This window comes from Apiospora phragmitis, assembly GCF_038363925.1.
Source record: "Apiospora phragmitis strain CBS 135458 chromosome Unknown utg000010l:1.0-9815664.0:1.0-9183399.0, whole genome shotgun sequence".
Lineage (NCBI taxonomy): Eukaryota > Fungi > Ascomycota > Sordariomycetes > Amphisphaeriales > Apiosporaceae > Apiospora > Apiospora phragmitis.
In genome coordinates this window covers 2,491,636-2,510,036 of record NW_027117409.1, presented here as the reverse complement: position 1 = coordinate 2,510,036, position 18,401 = coordinate 2,491,636, and the positions used below count along the sequence as shown (strand labels likewise).

General features: G+C 52.3%; 3 protein-coding genes across 3 annotated transcripts; 2 read left to right on the top strand and 1 right to left on the bottom strand.

Annotated features, from left to right (window-relative positions):
- Positions 1-4,910: 4,910 nt before the first annotated feature.
- Positions 4,911-5,710, top strand: PG994_010536 (uncharacterized protein; the record flags this gene model as incomplete). Its single annotated transcript, XM_066861945.1, has 2 exons — positions 4,911-5,118; positions 5,220-5,710. 2 exons carry the CDS (start codon positions 4,911-4,913, stop codon positions 5,708-5,710), a joined length of 699 nt encoding a protein of 232 aa, XP_066711055.1.
- Positions 5,711-7,026: 1,316 nt separating this feature from the next.
- Positions 7,027-13,549, bottom strand: PG994_010535 (putative peroxin-6; the record flags this gene model as incomplete). The annotated part of the gene is made up of 10 exons (XM_066861944.1): positions 7,027-7,087; positions 7,386-7,744; positions 7,944-8,242; positions 8,433-8,623; positions 9,066-9,469; positions 9,520-9,805; positions 9,892-11,379; positions 11,441-12,674; positions 12,760-13,269; positions 13,381-13,549. The coding sequence occupies 10 exons, from the start codon at positions 13,547-13,549 to the stop codon at positions 7,027-7,029; spliced, it is 5,001 nt and encodes a 1,666-aa protein (XP_066711054.1).
- Positions 13,550-15,771: 2,222 nt separating this feature from the next.
- PG994_010534 (uncharacterized protein) lies at positions 15,772-18,021 on the top strand (the record flags this gene model as incomplete). Its single annotated transcript, XM_066861943.1, has 3 exons — positions 15,772-16,261; positions 16,293-16,787; positions 16,853-18,021. 3 exons carry the CDS (start codon positions 15,772-15,774, stop codon positions 18,019-18,021), a joined length of 2,154 nt encoding a protein of 717 aa, XP_066711053.1.
- Positions 18,022-18,401: the final 380 nt, after the last annotated feature.

The following is an 18,401-nucleotide window of genomic DNA, read 5'->3' as shown; positions in this document are numbered from 1 at the left end:
GGGGCTCAGAGAGATTGAAGGCCGAGTCGTCTAGTCCATTTCGTCTCCTGTGAAAGAGTATTTGTGCTCCTTCTGGGCCAGCTTCAGCTATAATCCCTCGTTCAGAAGCATCACATCAGCCGCCGCCAAGACAACCCTCGTAACGCGAACCCTAGCATCTTCGATAGGCTGGCTCTCGGTTACACCCCCCTCCATCCCAACCGACGCAACCACGATCATCGACGAGACTCACCTAAATGGGTACAAAATTAGCATAACCGAGCCATCGTATGATACTTGCAGTCGCCCTTGTCAATCAAGGCCTCACAAGCTGCCAGGATGGCGGCCCGCCACCTTCCAGGCCACCCGGTGGGCATATGAAAGAAACTGGCATGTTAAGAAGTCTTGTCTGATACATTGAGCTTCATCAGTGCATGTTACCGTCGGTATACGTGTATAGTAACAGCATTAGGCGACGCTCGTCGTTCTGCGATAGGTGACGGAAAACCGCCAAATATACCAATGTTGTAAGCTGGTCCGCGGACTAAACCGGCCGTTTGCTTCCTATAAGGCCACCCTACATAGTCACATCGAGGGTGCTGGATCAACTGGAAAAAGCAACTACGGCACAGCGCATCGTATCAGCATGCCTTTTAGAGTATCCAGCGATACATGTGTCCTGGCGGGAGACGTAGCTTGTGACGAGATAGTAGAGAGCTGCAGTATCTAATCTGGGGTCACGTTACTCAGCGTTGGCTGACAAGCAGTGAATATGCAATTTGTGACATTGACCCAGCAGTTTGGTTGCGAGCGACAGGGGTCGGTATGATTGCCTAATCACCACCACCCAGATCAGATGAAGCAATGAGTTTGCTATATGCCTATGCTGCAGCTTGCAGCTGCACGATTTCTAGATACATCTATGTACATAACTGATTGGTAGCTTTGTTTTTATAGTCGACTTCTGGCTACCACCTGCCTCTTGTTCAACGGTCCATCCCGCATCAGGTAGTGAGTGTGGCAACGGGGCCACATGCAATGACAATGTAGGCATTCTCACATAGTACCTAATTTATGTCTTCTTATGTTGCATATGTACTCACATACTCACCGGCCCCTCCATCTTGCCCGGGTTTCTTGCTGCCTCGGCAATTATGATGCCCCAAGGTTGCCGCGCCGGCCTATGGGAAACACGGGGAGCCAATAATAATTGCGTGACTGCAGTGTCAAAGATGGCCCGGAGATACAAAGATTTATTGCTTCTCTTCTCTCTTTTTTTTTGTCATATGTTTGGAGACGCACCGATAAGGGAACCCCCATGTAGGCGCATATGCGCGTCAGATGGACAAACTTAGGGGGTATATGCTAGGTAGGCAATGGCTTCACGTCCTGCCAAAGTCTAGGTAGGATACATCAGACGGGACACAAGAGGATCGTGATGTCTTGCAGTAGATGATGTGAATACATTTCCGGACATCATCTTGGTGATTAGGCTAGTCTTAGGACATGGCGACTGGCGACCTAATCCCGGTTTTCGAGATGGCGATGGAAAGTGCAAAACGTATTAGCGATTTGGCGAAAAGTCCTGCTGTATCTAGTCGACCCGATCCATAGCGTTCATCATGGGTTCCATCTCACACAGAGGCAAAGCTATGGTGCGGTTTCAGGCTACATTACTTGAGAGAAGCGTCCGGAAAGGAGGCCCACGAGAAGGCATGGCAACATGAGATAGATGCCTTTGATCTGCCAACGTTCGTATAATACTCGAATAAATAATACAAACGTGATAAATTTATTCAATGGTCGACATATTTATTGGCGACTGTTGGATAAAAGCTGGCTGTCTTGATTAGTCCCATGTCTTGTTAATGCCCATGTTGCTGCGACCTGCGTGGCTGTGTATGTGCCTTTCACCCACTCCCACTCACTTCCTGGGAACATGGACTTCAACTCTGCTCCGCTGTGGATGGCCAAAAGCATGCCATAAGGGAGGAAGCCGGTTTAGTTGACTGTCAACCTAACGTGCAGTCGTGTCTCGTCGTCCTGGGATGCAGTTCAAATCAACCTCTAGACTTGAACTCCATCAACATTGAAGACTTCCCAAATCCTAGAAGGCTCCCTCATCGAACACCGAAATAGCCTCGGTTCGGAATTTATCCAAGATGGGCTGTAGATTAGCTAATGGGTACGGGTCAACCCACACGTCTGAAGTTCATGCTGGCCTAGAGGGTCCAATGGCACAGCAATGACCCGTATGTTATCCTAGCAGGCACCCAATCTACGGCGGATAAATGGAGAAAAACAAGTTAAGCGACGTGATCTCCGAACTTCCCAGGCTCTTAATTCCATCCATTGCTCGAGTACAGTATGTAGCTGCTTGCTCTGTCGGGTGTCCACGGTGTACCGGTGCTCAAGAGTCAAGACGCGGACATCAACGCCGGATGACAATATAAGTAGAGAGGCTGACCTCTCCCTTGCGAAAACGACTGTCTCCGACGAGGAAGACTCTTAGTAAATGTGAGGAGTGCGTTACAGCTCACCATTTGCGAATGCGGGACAGTCAGAGCAGGCTTATTCCCGACTGTGGGCATGACTGCCAATACGTTACCACTGATCTATTGGCTGCTCTGGAATGCTGCCTGTTCGACTTGGCATGGAATATATGCATGGTCTGACGAAAGGGGTACTCGTCCCCAAAGAGACAGTGCTTTACAAAGTAATAGATAGATACTATATCTCAGATATAGTACATCGAGTTCCGATCCAGACCACATGATGCTGAGGCCGTACGGAAAGGTGGTTTACGGACGGATCAAAGGGCGAGTAGGAAGAATTAATGGAATTCACCTTCTATGTTTCCGTGCTATATTATGTAAAGTAGGCTCTTATGTAGTGACATGCATTAAAAATTTATGCCTCCATCACAGCTTACTCGGACTTGAAAACGGAACCGAACGGCCAATCATTGTCCCAAATCACACATAGAGATGCTTCTAGATGGACAATCCTCACTCTACTTCTGCTCTCTAGCGCTTAAAACCCCTCAGTGTCATTCTTGTTGTATGTTCCGCGATTATCTGATCTCCATTCCGCCTGCCCCGATGCTGCGTTGAGCGGGAAAAGCACCACCCTAGTCAAGCGACAGCTTGAGTCAAATCGCAGCTTCTCTCCCTGAGAACATTGTCCACACTGTTGAAAGTCTACGAACACATCTTGGCCCCCCCACTCCGGGTACTTTGTGAGTCGGGAGACATTATTTGTTGCTGCTAATGGTCTTTTGCAATTTCCTCTGCTCGCGGTAGCTATCCCAGGAATAAATGCATAAAAAGCGAACATTTATTGGCCCCCTCATGTAGTTGGCAACCCTCCACGGGAATCAGTGCTAGATTTTGTCACTATACTTCGACAGGCAAGACATCGTGTGTTGGTTCTTGTAAACCTCATCGCCTCAAGGAAAGCCCGATCAGCAATAACATATTATTCCTATACAGGGCAACATGAAAAATATTATCCATGACCGCATCGACCTTACATTTGGCTCATTGCCCACGATTTGGGGCATATCGGTTCCTCGAGCGCACAAACAAGTGGCCTGCCTCTCTTGTGTAGCTACACAAGCAGGTACGATATATATGGCTGGCCATAGTTATCAGGGGCGTTTACTACCTGACACTCCGCCCACGGTTCATGACTTATGGCGTGACTGAGTTTGGTAGAAGCCTCCTCGTCCGTGCCGTATGAAAGCCCACATACTACTTATGTCGGACTTTGAGGCGTATCTTCACGTCCTGATCGTGCTGCTTTTACGAGTGTTTGCTATTTCCTGACACAGGCATGGCTTCAATATGATGGCCAAAATCAATGGCAGATTCGATGGAGGTTTCAAAGCCTACAGGGTCGTGGCATGGGCATTACCACGGGATCTCAAAACGTCGAACCAAAGAGCTGTTGGTTACGATGGCTTCTTGCCGGCGCTCTATACACAAGTGCCTTGGCTACGAGAACATATGAGGAAAGCACACCAAACGCTCGGCATGGTTCCCTGTGGACAATCCTTGCAGATACCATCAATAGGCTCTGATAGGAAGTCCACTCACTCCCACCGACAGAGATTCACATTAGCAACAGACTCCGAGGAGTAGCTTCACTCACGTCAGTCTACATACTTATATATTTCCGGCCACTCCAAGCTTGGCGTCCTTGAGACCCAATCCAAATGCTATCAACATCTTTCAGCCATGCCTTATATCTGAATTCTCGTGCCTATACAACCTCGTGCATTCTCCCCTCTTCATCTTCCACTCTCTCCACGCTTGTTAGACCTCATCCAAAGCATCTACGAGCTTCTGACAAAGCATCGACGAGTTTCTGACGAGCCATCTACAAGCTTCTGACATCACGTATTTGGTTTTAGTACTACCACCGAGTATCTGAGCATGTTCATATCCATGGATACAGCATATCAGCTGGGGGTATGTTCTAAAACCAGATACATCAACTCCCCTTTTTGATATCAGTCTGGCGTTAGCTTCAGTGCTATACTTCCACCAGGTTCATCTTCTCACCTCAATACTCTCGATCATAAAATACACCTCAACTCTTAACTTCTAGTACTTCACTCACAAGCCAACCAGGCCCCACCCGGATCTCAACCGGAAGGCAGTCGGAAAGTAGTTGGGAGTCAATCGGAAGCCGCTCACAGGTTATGATCAAGTTCTAATAACCTCTCATATCTTACACAGTCCAACCATCACACTGATCACAGGTCAAAAGGAGGCAAAACGTCTTCTTCAAAAGATCGTACACACATAACACACCACTTCGTACAAGTTGCTGGCTCTCAATTTTCTATCTCACATACATCCAAGTGAGCTGAGAGCTAATGAGAGATCACAAGACAAAGTAAAGTAATTTCGATTACACACATAATCATGTCGCACTCATCCTCACTGGTAGTGCCGCCGGTCTGGGGACCCAGGGAGACCCTGCATGATGATAGAACTGATACCAAAGCATGGGTGGTGGGATATAGAGAGAACCGCACTGGTCGGATATGGGCCACAGGGTCGAAGTCAGTGCAGTATCGGGACGATTATAGTGTGGACTCCCCGCCGTCGAGCCATCATAAGTTTAAGATCGGTAGGCCAGAGGAACATCCGGGCATATCGATCACCCCTGTCTTGGGGGTAACCGCCCAAGAGTACTCTACCGAGCTGTTCATGATGGCCTACCATACAAAGGTGCACCATACAAGGCCATACCATACAAGGGCGTGTGTGCTCGCAGCTACCCAGAAGGACCTGAGCGCTCGGTCTTCCAGATCCAGTTTGAGAAGCATATGTACTGGTCCTGGAGAGGAGATAGCCCGTTCATGTCCGCAACTACTAGTCTCGGAAAAGCAATGCACGTAGGCGAAGGCTATCACAAACGCGGCTACAAGGACATCAAGATTCTAGTCATTGACACAGTGGGAGATGGTTGGACATCTGAACAACGGGTTTGGCACGTAACGACACTGCTGCAAGATCTCAACACTACCGTGGAGTATGCCCGCGAGGACGAGTATCTGATCACTCACTCAATCCCCTTGTTACACGTGAAGACTCTGAGCTGGGTCGACTTGGAGCACAAAGGTGTGCAAGATCGAGAAGACCTGGACCTCGATGAGACGCAATATGGCACCATCACAGAACCTGAGGAAGGCTGGCTGCAACACGAGCAAAACAAATAGCCGCCCGACAAGCTACTGAAACAGTTGACCACAAGGAGCCCGACAATGGGGCAGATAGCACCAAGAAAACCGCTGGTAGAGCAAAGCGAAAGAGAAATCGTAAACGCCGGAAGGAGGTAGGATGGGCTGAGGGGTTTGTACCACTCAAGAAGCGAGATGTTCATGGTGGCGCTTCTTGAAATATGATGGGCACCATGTCTCGGCAGGTCTCTACGACCCACGAGGTCTGGACTCCGCTATCATGGGGATTGGATGTTTCTAGGGCGACTTTGAACGATGGCTACGATGCAGACACGGCCTCTGCGGAGAGATGGATATGATATTAGAAGGTGTTCTGGCTCTCAACTGGGACACTGTGGTCTCATTTCCGGAGAGAGGATGTTTGCAGCAACGGGTTATGATTCTTACCTATATGGAACGAGAATCTGGGGTTGATATACCTATCCTTCTACTTGGGGATGAAACAAGATCATGCGACTGAGTTATCACTTTCCGAGAGTTATTAAATAAGACATTAGATAGACGAGATGGCAAATTGTATCTGCGTAAGCAATTGTGTGATTTGTGTAGTGAGTGTTATGCAATACTCGGTCTCGTAGCTCTATACCTAGCAGAACTTGTCATTGTTCGTCAGTAATTACTCCGTAGATCACCAACAAATGAGTCCTTGACCATGGTCATGGCTTGAATTAGAATGCATCCAAGGTAACCAGGTCAGTCTGTCACTTCAACCATAGTGAGGCTGGCTCTCTGAATCAAGTCACTTGAACTACATAACTGCAGCTCTTCAAAACGCCTTGCCCACCTGCCACCACGCATAGGACTGTTGACCAGACTCTTCTTTGATAGGTAATGAATCGAGTACGACGTCATTTGCGTTCTTGTAAGCGACGCCACTGATGTAATGGATACTTGAGCAAGCAACTGGAACAGCTGCATCCCGCAGCCTCAATTCCCATTGGCATCGCACTGTTAACGTGCAAGTTTAGGCGGGTTGATGAGTGCTCTCTCTGGCCGTTTTATATTGGGGTGATTACCCCTGAGCCATGATCCACGATCCACCACCAGCAGATAGCGAAGGTCCTTGCGGCTTAGCCAAAACTGCCTGCATCTTCGCGAACCCAATCGAATCTACCCCCTGTATTCCATATTCCACTGCGGGGTCCCCCCATCAAATGGATGTTCGACATCGACCCCTCCACGTCAGCCCAATCAATAGCTGCAGAACATTTAACATTAGGTACAAGTATATTGAACAGAGGCAGTCGAGTAGTAAATTTGTGTTGGAGTTGGAAATCTCGTAAATCGAATGAGGATCATCTGACGAGATTAATCCATTCCACAATAAGACGGAATATTGGTCGATGCTCCGGGGCCCTACAGTAGTAGTTCAGTTGTGACGCTTTAGCGTACCCAAGGACCTGAGGACCCAAGGGCAAGCTCGGCTTGGGGAGGTGGGAGCTGCGCTGCTGCACTTTGAAACACCCCTGCCACAATTCGATTGGACCCTTTGTCTGAACACCCTCCCCTTCTCGACTGTTCGTCGAAACAGACAGCAACAACAACCTCCTTCTTTTTCTTTTTCTGTCATTCCCTTCTCGTCCTTGTTTTCCAAGCAATCACTGAATCGCCACACTCGCATATCTTATCACCTTACATTTCCTGTCACACTTACCAGACCCAGAAGAACAGCAAGCAAACATGGCCGAAGCAGCAGCCGCCCGCGAAGGCGCCGCAGCTCCCAAAGCCGCCGAGGCCCCCAAAGCTGCAGCCGCTCCCAAAGCAGCCGCTGCCCCGAAAGCAACCGCTGCTGCCAAGCAGTCGTACTCGACCGACCCGGCCCTGTACATCTACACCTCGCTTACTGCCGGCTCGAGCCACATCGTCACGGCCACCTCGCGCCTCGAGACCATCCTGCGCGCCAACCGCGTGCCCTTCAAGGCCCTCGACATCGCCACCGACGTGAAGGCCCGCATGCTCTGGGGCCGCCGCGCCGGCAAGGACGAGTCGGGTCGCGTGCGCAAGCTGCCCGGCCTGGTGCAGATGGGCATGATTCTAGGGGTATGAGCAACAATTAAGCCCCGCGGAAGAGAAGAGGAAACGACCAAAAAGAGGAGAATCATATGCTAACATGGGATTTTGCTACAAATCTACAGGACCTAGTCGAGATCGAGGAGTGGAACGAGTACGGCGAGCTCAAGCAGCATGTCAAGATCTACTACGACGAGTTCACGATACCCGCCAAGGGCGCCGAGCCGCCGCCGAACCCGCTGAGGAAGAAGGCGGCCCAGCCCTCTAAGAAGGCAACAGCACCGGCGGCAGCCGCAGCCGCAGCAGGCGCCGCCGCCGCCGCCTCGGCAGCGGGCTCGAAAGCCGTCCCCGCGGCGCCTCCCATGCCCGAGAAGAAGGTGGCGGCGGCCACCGCCAAAAAGGGCGACAGCAAGAAGGCCGGCACTACCGAGCTGCCCGTCCGCAGCATCGCCGAGGAGGCGGCGTCGAAGGCGAAGCAGGTGCGCCTGGACAGCCTGCGGGCTAAGGTCCACGGGAGCAAGGACGCGGCCAGCAGCGATGATAAGAGCAAGAAGGAGGAGAAGAAGAAGAAGAGCACAGTAGTGAAGGGCAAGACGACGACGAAGACGACAAAGACGACGAAAACGAAAGAAAGCAGCGCAGCGGCGGCTGCGAAGACGACAGCCACGGCGCCCCTGCAGTCGCCGACGACGGGGACGTGGAAGGCGCCCGGCAATGACAACAACGACTCCCTGCGGCAGGTGCTCCAGAGCCCTACGAGCGGGACGTGGAAGGCGGGCGAAGGCCCGGGCAGCCTTGCCGGGAATCTCGGGTCGACGGTCTCGGACGCGCCGGCCGAGAAGGCCGCTGCCGATGAGAAAGCCGAAGCCAAACCCGAGGTAGCTATTTCCGAGTCCTACGAAGTGACATCAGAATCAGATGATGAGGAAGAGTCAGAGGAGGAGGAGAAGGACGAGAAGAAGGAGGAAAAGAAGGAGGAAAAGAAGGAGGAAAAGGAGGAGGAAACAAAAGAGGAAGCCAAATAGTAAATAATTGAAGGATATCAGGCATGGCGAGGGTAATCAGGGGTTTTAGGCCTTGATTTGGGAATACTATCAAAAGGAGACGACCATGTTTGTCGCAGGTTCAGGTTCTATGGGTTGTATGGGCAGAATTTGCAAGCCCGCTGCCTAGGAGGCATTCGCCGCACCAATTGAATGGATATACCCATCTCATCATCATCATCATTCTTTTTCGTCGCTAATAATCTGACGTTTCCCTCTGACCTATACTACATACAGAAGTAGCTGTCGTACTTATATATAAGTAGTATACTAATTAGTACAAGCCATCATCATCGCTGGCTGTCCCCTCTTGGAATGTGGCGACAGCCTTGCCCTTTCCCTTGGATCGGTTAGATCTGCTGGATCCCTTGGATCTGATGGACCCTTTGGATCTGATGGATCCCTTGGACCTCTTGGACCTGATGGAGGCGTTGCTATTGCCGCCTCCGTTGGCCCCGCCCCCACTGTCATAACTTTCATACTCGTCTTCGCCGCCAGCGCCAGCAACAGCTTTACCTTTCCCCTTGCCCGCAGTGGCCACGGCCTTGCCCTTGCCCTTGCTACTACTACCGCTACCGCTGGACTTGCGCAGCAGCGGGAACTGCTTCTCGCCCCCATCCGCGGCCGTTGGAGTAGCCACGTCTTCCTGAGCCTGCTGCTGCTGCTGCTGTTTATCGCGGACGCCCTCGAACGTGGCCCGCACCCGCTCTAGTGCTGCAGCTCGCCGGCGCTGACGCTGGGGATGAGCTCGCGGTCGGCGTCGAGGAAGTCCTGCTCCGTGACCATGACGGCGATGTCCTCGGCCGTGGCGTGGTGGTCAAAGTAGTTGGCCGTCGAGACAGGGTGCTTGGTGGCCGGGTCCGCGTTGAGGGCGCGGATCTTGGCGTCTACGGCCGACGCCTGGCGCGTCACCGCCTTGAGCATGGCGTCGCTGCAGAGCGCGTAGAAGTCGGCGCCCGTGTAGGTGAAGGGCAGCTTCTCGGCGACGGCGGCGAGGGAGACGGACGGGTGCAGCGTGAACCTATATTGTCATGTTGTTAGCTTTATTCCGTTTCGGTTTGGAAACACACATATCGAATCATGGGGAACGGCTGGATAGTTACTGACTTCCTCGTGAGCGCTTCCATGATCGTGAGCTGCTTGTCATGAGTATCGGAAACGCCCAGGTAGAGCATCTTGTCGAACCGCCCGGGGCGCAGCAGGGCTTGGTCGAGCAGATCGGGACGGTTGGTTGCTCCAATGACGAACACTCCACCTCCGCCATCATCACCGCCCGACATACCATCCAGTTCGGCAAGTAGCTGGGATACAATTCTGTCCATGACGCCACCACTGTCGCCTTGATTACCGCGCTTGGGTGCGACGGAGTCAAGTTCGTCAAAGAATACCACACATGGGCGGGCATCCCGAGCGCGCTGGAATACCCGGCGGACGTTTGCCTCGGATTCTCCAATGTACATGTTCAGCAGCTCCGGGCCTTTGACGCTGAAGAAGTTCAGGCTGTACTCCGTAGCGATGGCTTTGGCGAGCAGAGTTTTGCCCGTGCCAGGAGGTCCGTAGAACAGGATACCAGACCGTTTCTTCATTCCCTTGGCGAAGAGTTCGGGCCGCTCCAGGGGCAACTGGATCGTCTCCTGAACCGCATCCTTGACGTTGTTGAGACCACCGACATCGTCCCACGTAACGTTAGGGATCTTAGGAGCCCCTATCGCGTCGGCGAAGTTCTTGCGCGCGGCATCTACCGCGATGTCGAAATCGGCTTTTGTTAGGCATCGCGCAGATGACCCACCTGCTACCTGTATATCTCGGACCGACAAAGCGTGCTCACCCTTTTGGGCACGTTTGGACAAAGCCTCAAGCCGGGCTTGGCGCGCAACAAGAGCCCGTCCCACTACATCAACCAAATCGCCTGCGACCAATGCAGCTGTCTTGATAGCAACGCCGCCAAGGTCGAATTCGGGTGCCAAAGGCGTGCCCTGACTGTCGATAATGCTCCGCAGGATACCTTCACGCTCACCCTCGTCAGGAGCACTCATCTCCATTTCATGAGTAAAGAGACCTCGAACACCGTCCGGCACCTTGTCAACGTCCGTGGTGGTTGCAATAAGGACCCGAGCTTCAGAGAGGACTTCCTTCATTGCTGAAACCATGCGATCAGCAGTAAGTGCTTCTAGGTGGCGGATGAGCAAAGCACAGCTGGCCGGTCCACAAGTCATGGCACGGTCGGCTCGTGCCTTTAAGAATCCCTCCGTTTTCACGTCGCCTCCGCCACTTCCTCCTTCATTGAGGATATCGTACGCATCGATGCAGAATGTATGCAGCCCAATGTCCGAACAAGCATCCGTCGCTAAAGTTGCTTTTCCGATATTCCGCTGCGTCGACACGAGCAGAACTGCAACAGGGGGCATCTTAAGGTGTATTGCCCGCTTACTTGTCGCAGCTGCTATAAGCTCACGCAACCTTCTCCTAATAGGAGGCACGAAGCGCCTCGTCTGTTCCGGGATCGTCAAGACGGTGAGACTTGATGCGGGTTTGGGGGTCTCTTCTAAGCCCAGATAATGCCGCCAGCTGCTCTCTTTCGTGCCTGGGATGGAGCTAGTGACCGCGCCAGATTGGGCAATTTGTGTCGTCGAAGTGTCAATACAGGCAATGCCACCCCATAGGTCTTCTTCGTCCTCCTCCGCCATTCTCCAGCTTTTGGCGCGCTATATGGCCAACTCGAAGCCATGCAACGCCATCGGGCTTTGAGCTAGACGATCCGGACTTGCTTGATGATGTTAGACTGAGCAGATCGTCGACGCTTGTATCATCGCTGACCCCTGGTGCATCCTGGAGAGTTCGTCCCAGTTGAGTATCTATCGGAATAGCTATGAGGTCACCCGTTTTAACAACTCTTGTGCGACGCGCAAAGTGATCTTTCAGGCCACTTAAGATGACTGATTGCAACGCTCGCTCAGATGACAGTGGAGTACGTATTTGCTGAAGCGTCACTTCCCGGGCGTAGGGTGGGCGTGATGAGCCGGTAATCTTCGCTTGGCCCGGTCTCGGGGGGTATGCCCACCGCTTAAGAGGCGATAGTCTTACATAGGGCGTACTGTCCAAGTTTGCCACCAATATAGGCGAGAGGTAAGCGCCAGGGCTGGGAGGCTGTTGTACTTGTGAATCAAAGAAGGAAAGCCTTCGGCCACCATTGTCGTTTTTCGAGGTAGTTATTCTTGTCGTGGGCCGGCGTGAATAGCCCTCGGGGAGGCCATAGATTTTGGCTGGCCGCCATGTTGGCTCTGCCGAATCATTCTGCACTAAGCTGCCTAAGCCAAAGAGACCGAGTCCATTTGCCGGAGGCTCCTCGGACGCCTCAATACGGACCCAGTCTCCAGAGAAGCAACCAATCCTCGTGAGAGAGTTGATATCCACGTATACGCGCGCTTCTTCGTCCTCGTCACTGCCCGGTTTGGGATGGAGCAGATCCGGAGGAATCTCCGTAACAAGACCATGCGTTTTGAAGAGACGTCCTTTTGGACGATCTGGTCGAGCTGTAGTTGCAGTAAAACTAGAGAATACCGACCCAGGTGTATTGATGCCATTCGTCTTTCTTCCGCGACCTATGGTCATGGGAGTTCCTGGTTGCATAGTCGACACACCACTAGCGGCCGTGGTGGGCAGAGAAGGCGCTTGTAAGGATATAATGTCGTCCATCGAGTCATCCGACAAGTCGTCTTCATTCTCGACTTCAGATACCTCAGTTTCTGTTTCTGTAATGGAGTCTGCTGCTTCTGTGGCGGTCCTCTCGCGATCTTCAGCCGCCGAATAAAACGCATCGTTGCCAGTATCATCCCCATCATCCTGCGTATTTCCGTTAAGGGCCCGCGAAGAGGTTGAGGAATCTCGGTCTTGTTTGGAGGTATGGCCACGGGTCAAGATGATTTTAGTGTCAGGGCCCAGTATGCCTTGCGCAACTGGCTCGCATAGCATGACCTTCCCAGGCGTCGAGGGGGACATGGGTGACAGGATGGGGCGGCAGTGGCAGAGGGAACAGGTCGCCATTGTGGACAACTCTCAGCGTACTCAATCCTGCGCGAAATGCGGTCGCAAGGTGCTCCGATGGCTTATCTGGAAGTGCCGACTCTCTTCTTCCTCCCGTAGAAGGGTGCTCCCTAAAGAATGTGCCCTCTCCGTTCTCCAAGCGCCTGGCCAAGCCGCCCTCAAGATTGACAAACACGGCATCCAGCTCCAAAGCAATCACATCCAGGACCAGCACCTCGATACCATGTCTACTATGGCTGGACAGTTTCGACGGGGCGATCTGTTGAAGGGTGGTGGCGAAATTTTGCAGGGCAAGAGACGAAGGGGAAAACTGGATTGTAGAGTGCGCCAGAGCAGTCGACTTCAGGACGGGTACAATGGTCCAATTCGTCTCCGAGGAGTTGCGTTCGGCGACCACGGTGCGATGGCTAGATAATGTATGTCGGGGTCTTGAGTCGAGTTCTGCTCACTGTTCCGCTCTATGCCTTTGACAACACATTAGACTTGACCCATGATAAAAACAAAAGTAAAACATCTACTAGATCCCCCGTCCGTATGGGAATGTTCACTAACCATCAAGCAAATGGGGGAACAAGTCTGCAAAGAGATCGTCGGACACTATGCCAACGTCACCCTTGACCTGTTCGTCAAGAACCAACCTCGCAGCTATAGAGGGCTTGTCCTGTCTCCTTCTCCTCCGTCGCTTGGTAGGGAGAGCGAGCGGATGGTCGTTCGTGGTCATGACTGCCGAAACGCCCGTAGACGACGCGGTCTCAGATTATCGCCGAAACGTGTTCGCCAGGATCAGTCGGAGAGCCAGAAGTCATGAGGAAAGATGACGACTAGGGCCTGTCAAGGAAGGATGGGAAGAGTGCCCAGTGTAGAGGTCTGGAATTATTAGTAATGCATTAGTCCATTACGTGAAGTGCGCTGTGGTGTTGCGCGTAAGTAGATTGAGCTTCCACGGTACTATCGCGACTCTCTCTCTCCAACAATCCCGCTCGGCATTCCTTCTTCCCTAAGTTTTGGCCGAGGCACTGACACTGGAAGGGAGCCGGGGCGGTGGCCTCTTAGCGGGGCCCGTCGGGTTCAGCTCCTGACTTAGGCGGTCACCCACTTGCCAGGCGGCTCAACCGTTCACTGGAAAAGCTGAATGGGTCTGTGCGAACTCGTCCATGGGTTTGCTGGTTTTCTCTGGGCCACTCCCAGAATCCCATCTAACCTTGTGTTCTACACCGTAATTCCAACGGCCCGACGACACCTGAGGACATCGTCGACACTTTCTCGGGCCCTTTTCTGCAGGCCCGAAGACAACGGAGCTGTGCATACCCCGGTGTCGTGCTTTAGTCTTATGTTCTCCAGGTGTCGAACCAGAGTAGTTCGTTGTAGTCCGTCCATACACCGGCTGCATCTTGTGATTGACTGCAATTGCGGCCTGATGAAGACATAATTCAGTAAGATGAACAGAAACACCATCTTGCGAGGATGAACGTTGAGAAGAAAACCATGCGTAATAGCCTCCAGTAAGACATCTTGTCTTCCAGTGAAGAGGTCTCGGCATAGAGTGGCATAGTCTCTGTCTCCTTATGAGTGCCCATATCTGCAAACCCCCATTTTCTTGTGAGACCCTGTTTATCCACACCGTTGAACTATTGGAACTGGCTGTTCATATGTAGGCCCAGAAGTGCTTTTGACAGGACTCCGAACTAACCAGATTTAGCACCAAGAGGCATAGCATACATTTTGATTTACTGCGAACACTCGTTTATCACCCGAAAGGTATGACCAAGTATTATATAGCCACTCAAGCACACACACACACACCAGATAGACAATAATAAGAAGATAATTTCCTCGTTTCTTAGCTGTTATGTCATGCGTTGATATTTTCGTGGTGAAACTGGTTAGACAGAGTCAGGAGTTGAGTTTTGTCAATGTCCCTACTGGTCACATGTCAAATTACCACAAGTTCCCATTTATCTTGGATCCGTCGCCAGTGGATCAGCCCCCCCCGGAGATGGAAAGCAGTGGCCAGAAGCCTACAAGCCTAATGGCCCGACAGGTCGACCCCTCTCGCTATGGCTGCTAGACTTATGTATTACACATTAGTGCGTGATTGTGGAAATCCAGGGGAGTGCTCCTCCTATTTTATAGTTGGCAGTGTGCCAGTATGGATATGCGGATATACTAGAGGGAGATCGCAAACAGCTGAGCGTCGCAACAATCAAGGTCCTATTTTCAACTTCAAACGTTGACTTACAGTACCTGTAGATTGCCATGGATGAGGCCTTCAAAAGTGCCGTGCCCGTATCGGATGTGACGTCAAGGGCTGGCGCATTAACAAGCACTGGATCTCGTTTTGATCCACTGAAACTTCCAAGTCAACAGTCGCAGATTTAAAATTGTCTCTCATCTGCCCCCATCCGGTCTAATGGAACGCTCCTCCTTTTCGGGCGAGGACTAGGTACTTAACATCTCTTGTATGTAATGTGGGACTGGGACGTAAAGAATAAAGAACTTGAATCCTTCCACTTCCAATCACTTAGGTACTTTCGAGTCTACTGGAGGGTGTACACGCGTCTAGAGCCGAGTCCAAGTCCTTTCCATGACCGCATAAAACGAACAACAACCATCCTTGGTTTTTTACCAACGTCTGACTATCGGGCTATGATCCCCCCCCACGAGTCAAGGGGTTGATAAAAGCGGTCTGAAAGTCTGGACTCTGGATCCCCTGGACCCTATGCAACGTCGTCCCATTCTCTTAAGATTTATTCTGCCCCCCTACATGAGCCATCGGGAATAAGGTTCTCGTTCCCGCACCTGCTGTCGATCTCCCAGACGCACTGTCTATATATATACTTTCCTCTTTTCATCCCACATTCGCTGTGCCAATCGACCGAGACAACGTTGGATACCGCATAATACATACGCTGTACGGGACAGCAGCGAAGCGGACGGCCCGACATGAAGGCGTCTGCCGAGAACATGCAAGCCGGCGGCTCACAGCCGGCAGGGGCTGACCATGTCCAGGCTGCTGCGCAATTTACGCACCAAGCCGAGAAGCTGTCGCTTCAACCTCACAATGCTGAACATCCGGAGAACATTGCTGTCAACGCCGAGTTTGTCACACCTCAAGATGCCGTGGTTGTCACCGCCGACGGAAATCGACTGCCAGGACCACCGCTTCAAGAGGCCTACAAATTAAATCAGCTCAAGGAGGAGTTCGACAGCAACCATTCGACGGACGATGCCGAACCCATATCAGAACAAGCCGTCCGCGAAAGTTCAGACCAGGGCAAAGATGTTACTGGCCCAGCCGAGGTGGAGGTGAAAGCGCAGGCCAACAGCGCATCTATACAAAAGGCAGGCGATGATTCTCTTCAGAGGTCCATGCCTCCATCGCACACGAATCCGTTATTCCCCGCCTTTACCGCTATACGGCCCATCGTCAATCGTTCGAGAGGTGCAATGCATGACCTTCCGAGTCTCGTCGTTCTTCCTCAGCACAAGTTTTCTGGGGGTGGTCGTACTGGGTGCTCTGTTTACCAGCATACCCCCCTTGTTCTACCGGACCTGGATGCGATTGACGCTCCGAAACCCTGATGCGCAACGACCGTTCTACCAAGAAGAAGTACGAAGGCAGAAGGCGCGGCAAGAGATGGAGCGAGCGTGGAAGCGCAGAATGACGCAAGATAAGATCAGCCCCGACAAAGAAGCCCCTGTGTCGAACGACGGTTTTGTCCCCACCGAAGGCGGACCCGATCCTATTATCTGCGATGTTGGCTATTACGCGCGACGAGTCGGTTTGGACATGGAAGAGTTTCAGGTTCAGACCGAGGACGGCTTCATAATAGACCTTTGGCATATTTACGATCCGAAAGAGCACACGAAACTAGATGAGAAAGAGAGAACCTTTCGTGGACCAAACCTGTTTACCGGGGAGACCAAGGAGAGGCCGGAGACCCCAGGCAGAAGCGCAAGTATCCTGTCCTTTTACTGCACGGGCTCATGCAGAGTTCGGGTGCGTACTGCGTCAACGATGAAGACTCGCTGGCTTTTTATCTTTGCAAGTCGGGCTACGACGTGTGGCTAGGAAACAACCGCTGTGGCTTCAAGCCCAAGCATGTTCTCCTGGAGTATGCTGATCCACGCATGTGGTGTTGGAACATCCGTCAGATGGGAGTCTTTGACCTGGCGGCGTTGACCTCACGTGTACTCTACGAGACGGGATTTGAGAAGCTCGGTCTGATATGTCATTCTCAAGGCACGACGCAGACATTTGTTGCCCTCGCCAAGGAGCAGCGCCCAGAACTGGGGGAGAAACTCAGCGTTTTCTGCGCCCTGGCTCCGGCCACTCACGCTGGTCCGCTGATCGGAAAGGCGTACTTCAAATTCATGAGGGTCATCTCGCCCGCCATGTTCCGCGTGGTATTCGGTATACACGCATTCATCCCCTTGATGATGACAATGCATGGGGTGATGCCTGCACGCATCTACGGCTGGCTGGGCTACAAGGTCTTCTCGTTCCTGTTCGACTGGACTGACACCCGGTGGGATCGGGCCTTGAAGCACCGTATGTTCCAGTTCGCGCCTGTCTATGTCAGTGCCGAGTCGATGCGATGGTGGCTCGGGCGGGAGTGCTTCGCAAAGCATAAGTGCATCCTGTCGACAAAGGAGGACCTGCACGCCGAGGAACGTGAAGATGCGGAGACGGATGGGCCACTGGCCAATCCCACCGAGATAGAAGACTCGGGTCTTCTCAAGAGGCTACGTAGTCGCTTCAGGAGCAGGGCTCATTCGCATTCACACCCGCATGATCACCACCACAAGCGCAAGCCGAAAGGCGCAACGGCTTGGTATAACGAACAGGCTCCGCCGATGGCTCTGTGGGTTGCTGGCAACGACGATCTCGTCGACGGCTCCAAGCTGATCCGTCGGTTCGAGCGCGGTCGCGAGCCGCACGTGCAGATTGTGCACCAGAAAACGATTGTCGAGTATGAACACCTAGACGTCATTTGGGCGATGGATGCCGTCGACCAAGTCTTCTCCGAGGTCCGCGAGGTGTTGTGGAAGACGTGCGACGTACGGGACCAGTGCCGTGTGCCCAAGGGCTGCGAGACGGTGGACGCATGGACGCCCAGGATCATAGAGCCTGCCGCGATGGACGCGGATCAGTCGAGCAGCGACTCCTCATCTGAATACACTTCCAAATAGACAGGAAGCTAATAACGAAGACTACATGAGGTTATGAAATGGCTGGGTGGGATGTTGGCTGGTGCAAATATATACCCTGGGTTTTACCTGCCCGCAGCATACATACATACATATACGTAAGGCGCTCACTTGGATAGACTGGCTTAGGTAGACATAATAATGATAATCAAGATTATGAATGTTTTCACTGTTCTGACTCGAATTGTTGGTGATATGCATTAACCTACGTTACCAGGTAAGGAAGGACCCGGCTAGGGATGGGGCGGGCTTGACTCGCGGTCAAAGAGGCCCAGCCCATTCTAGCATATCCCATTGGCTGCTTGGCTGTAATGGACCTAAAATGATCTCCCGACTAACTCGAACCAGATTCCTGGGGTAAT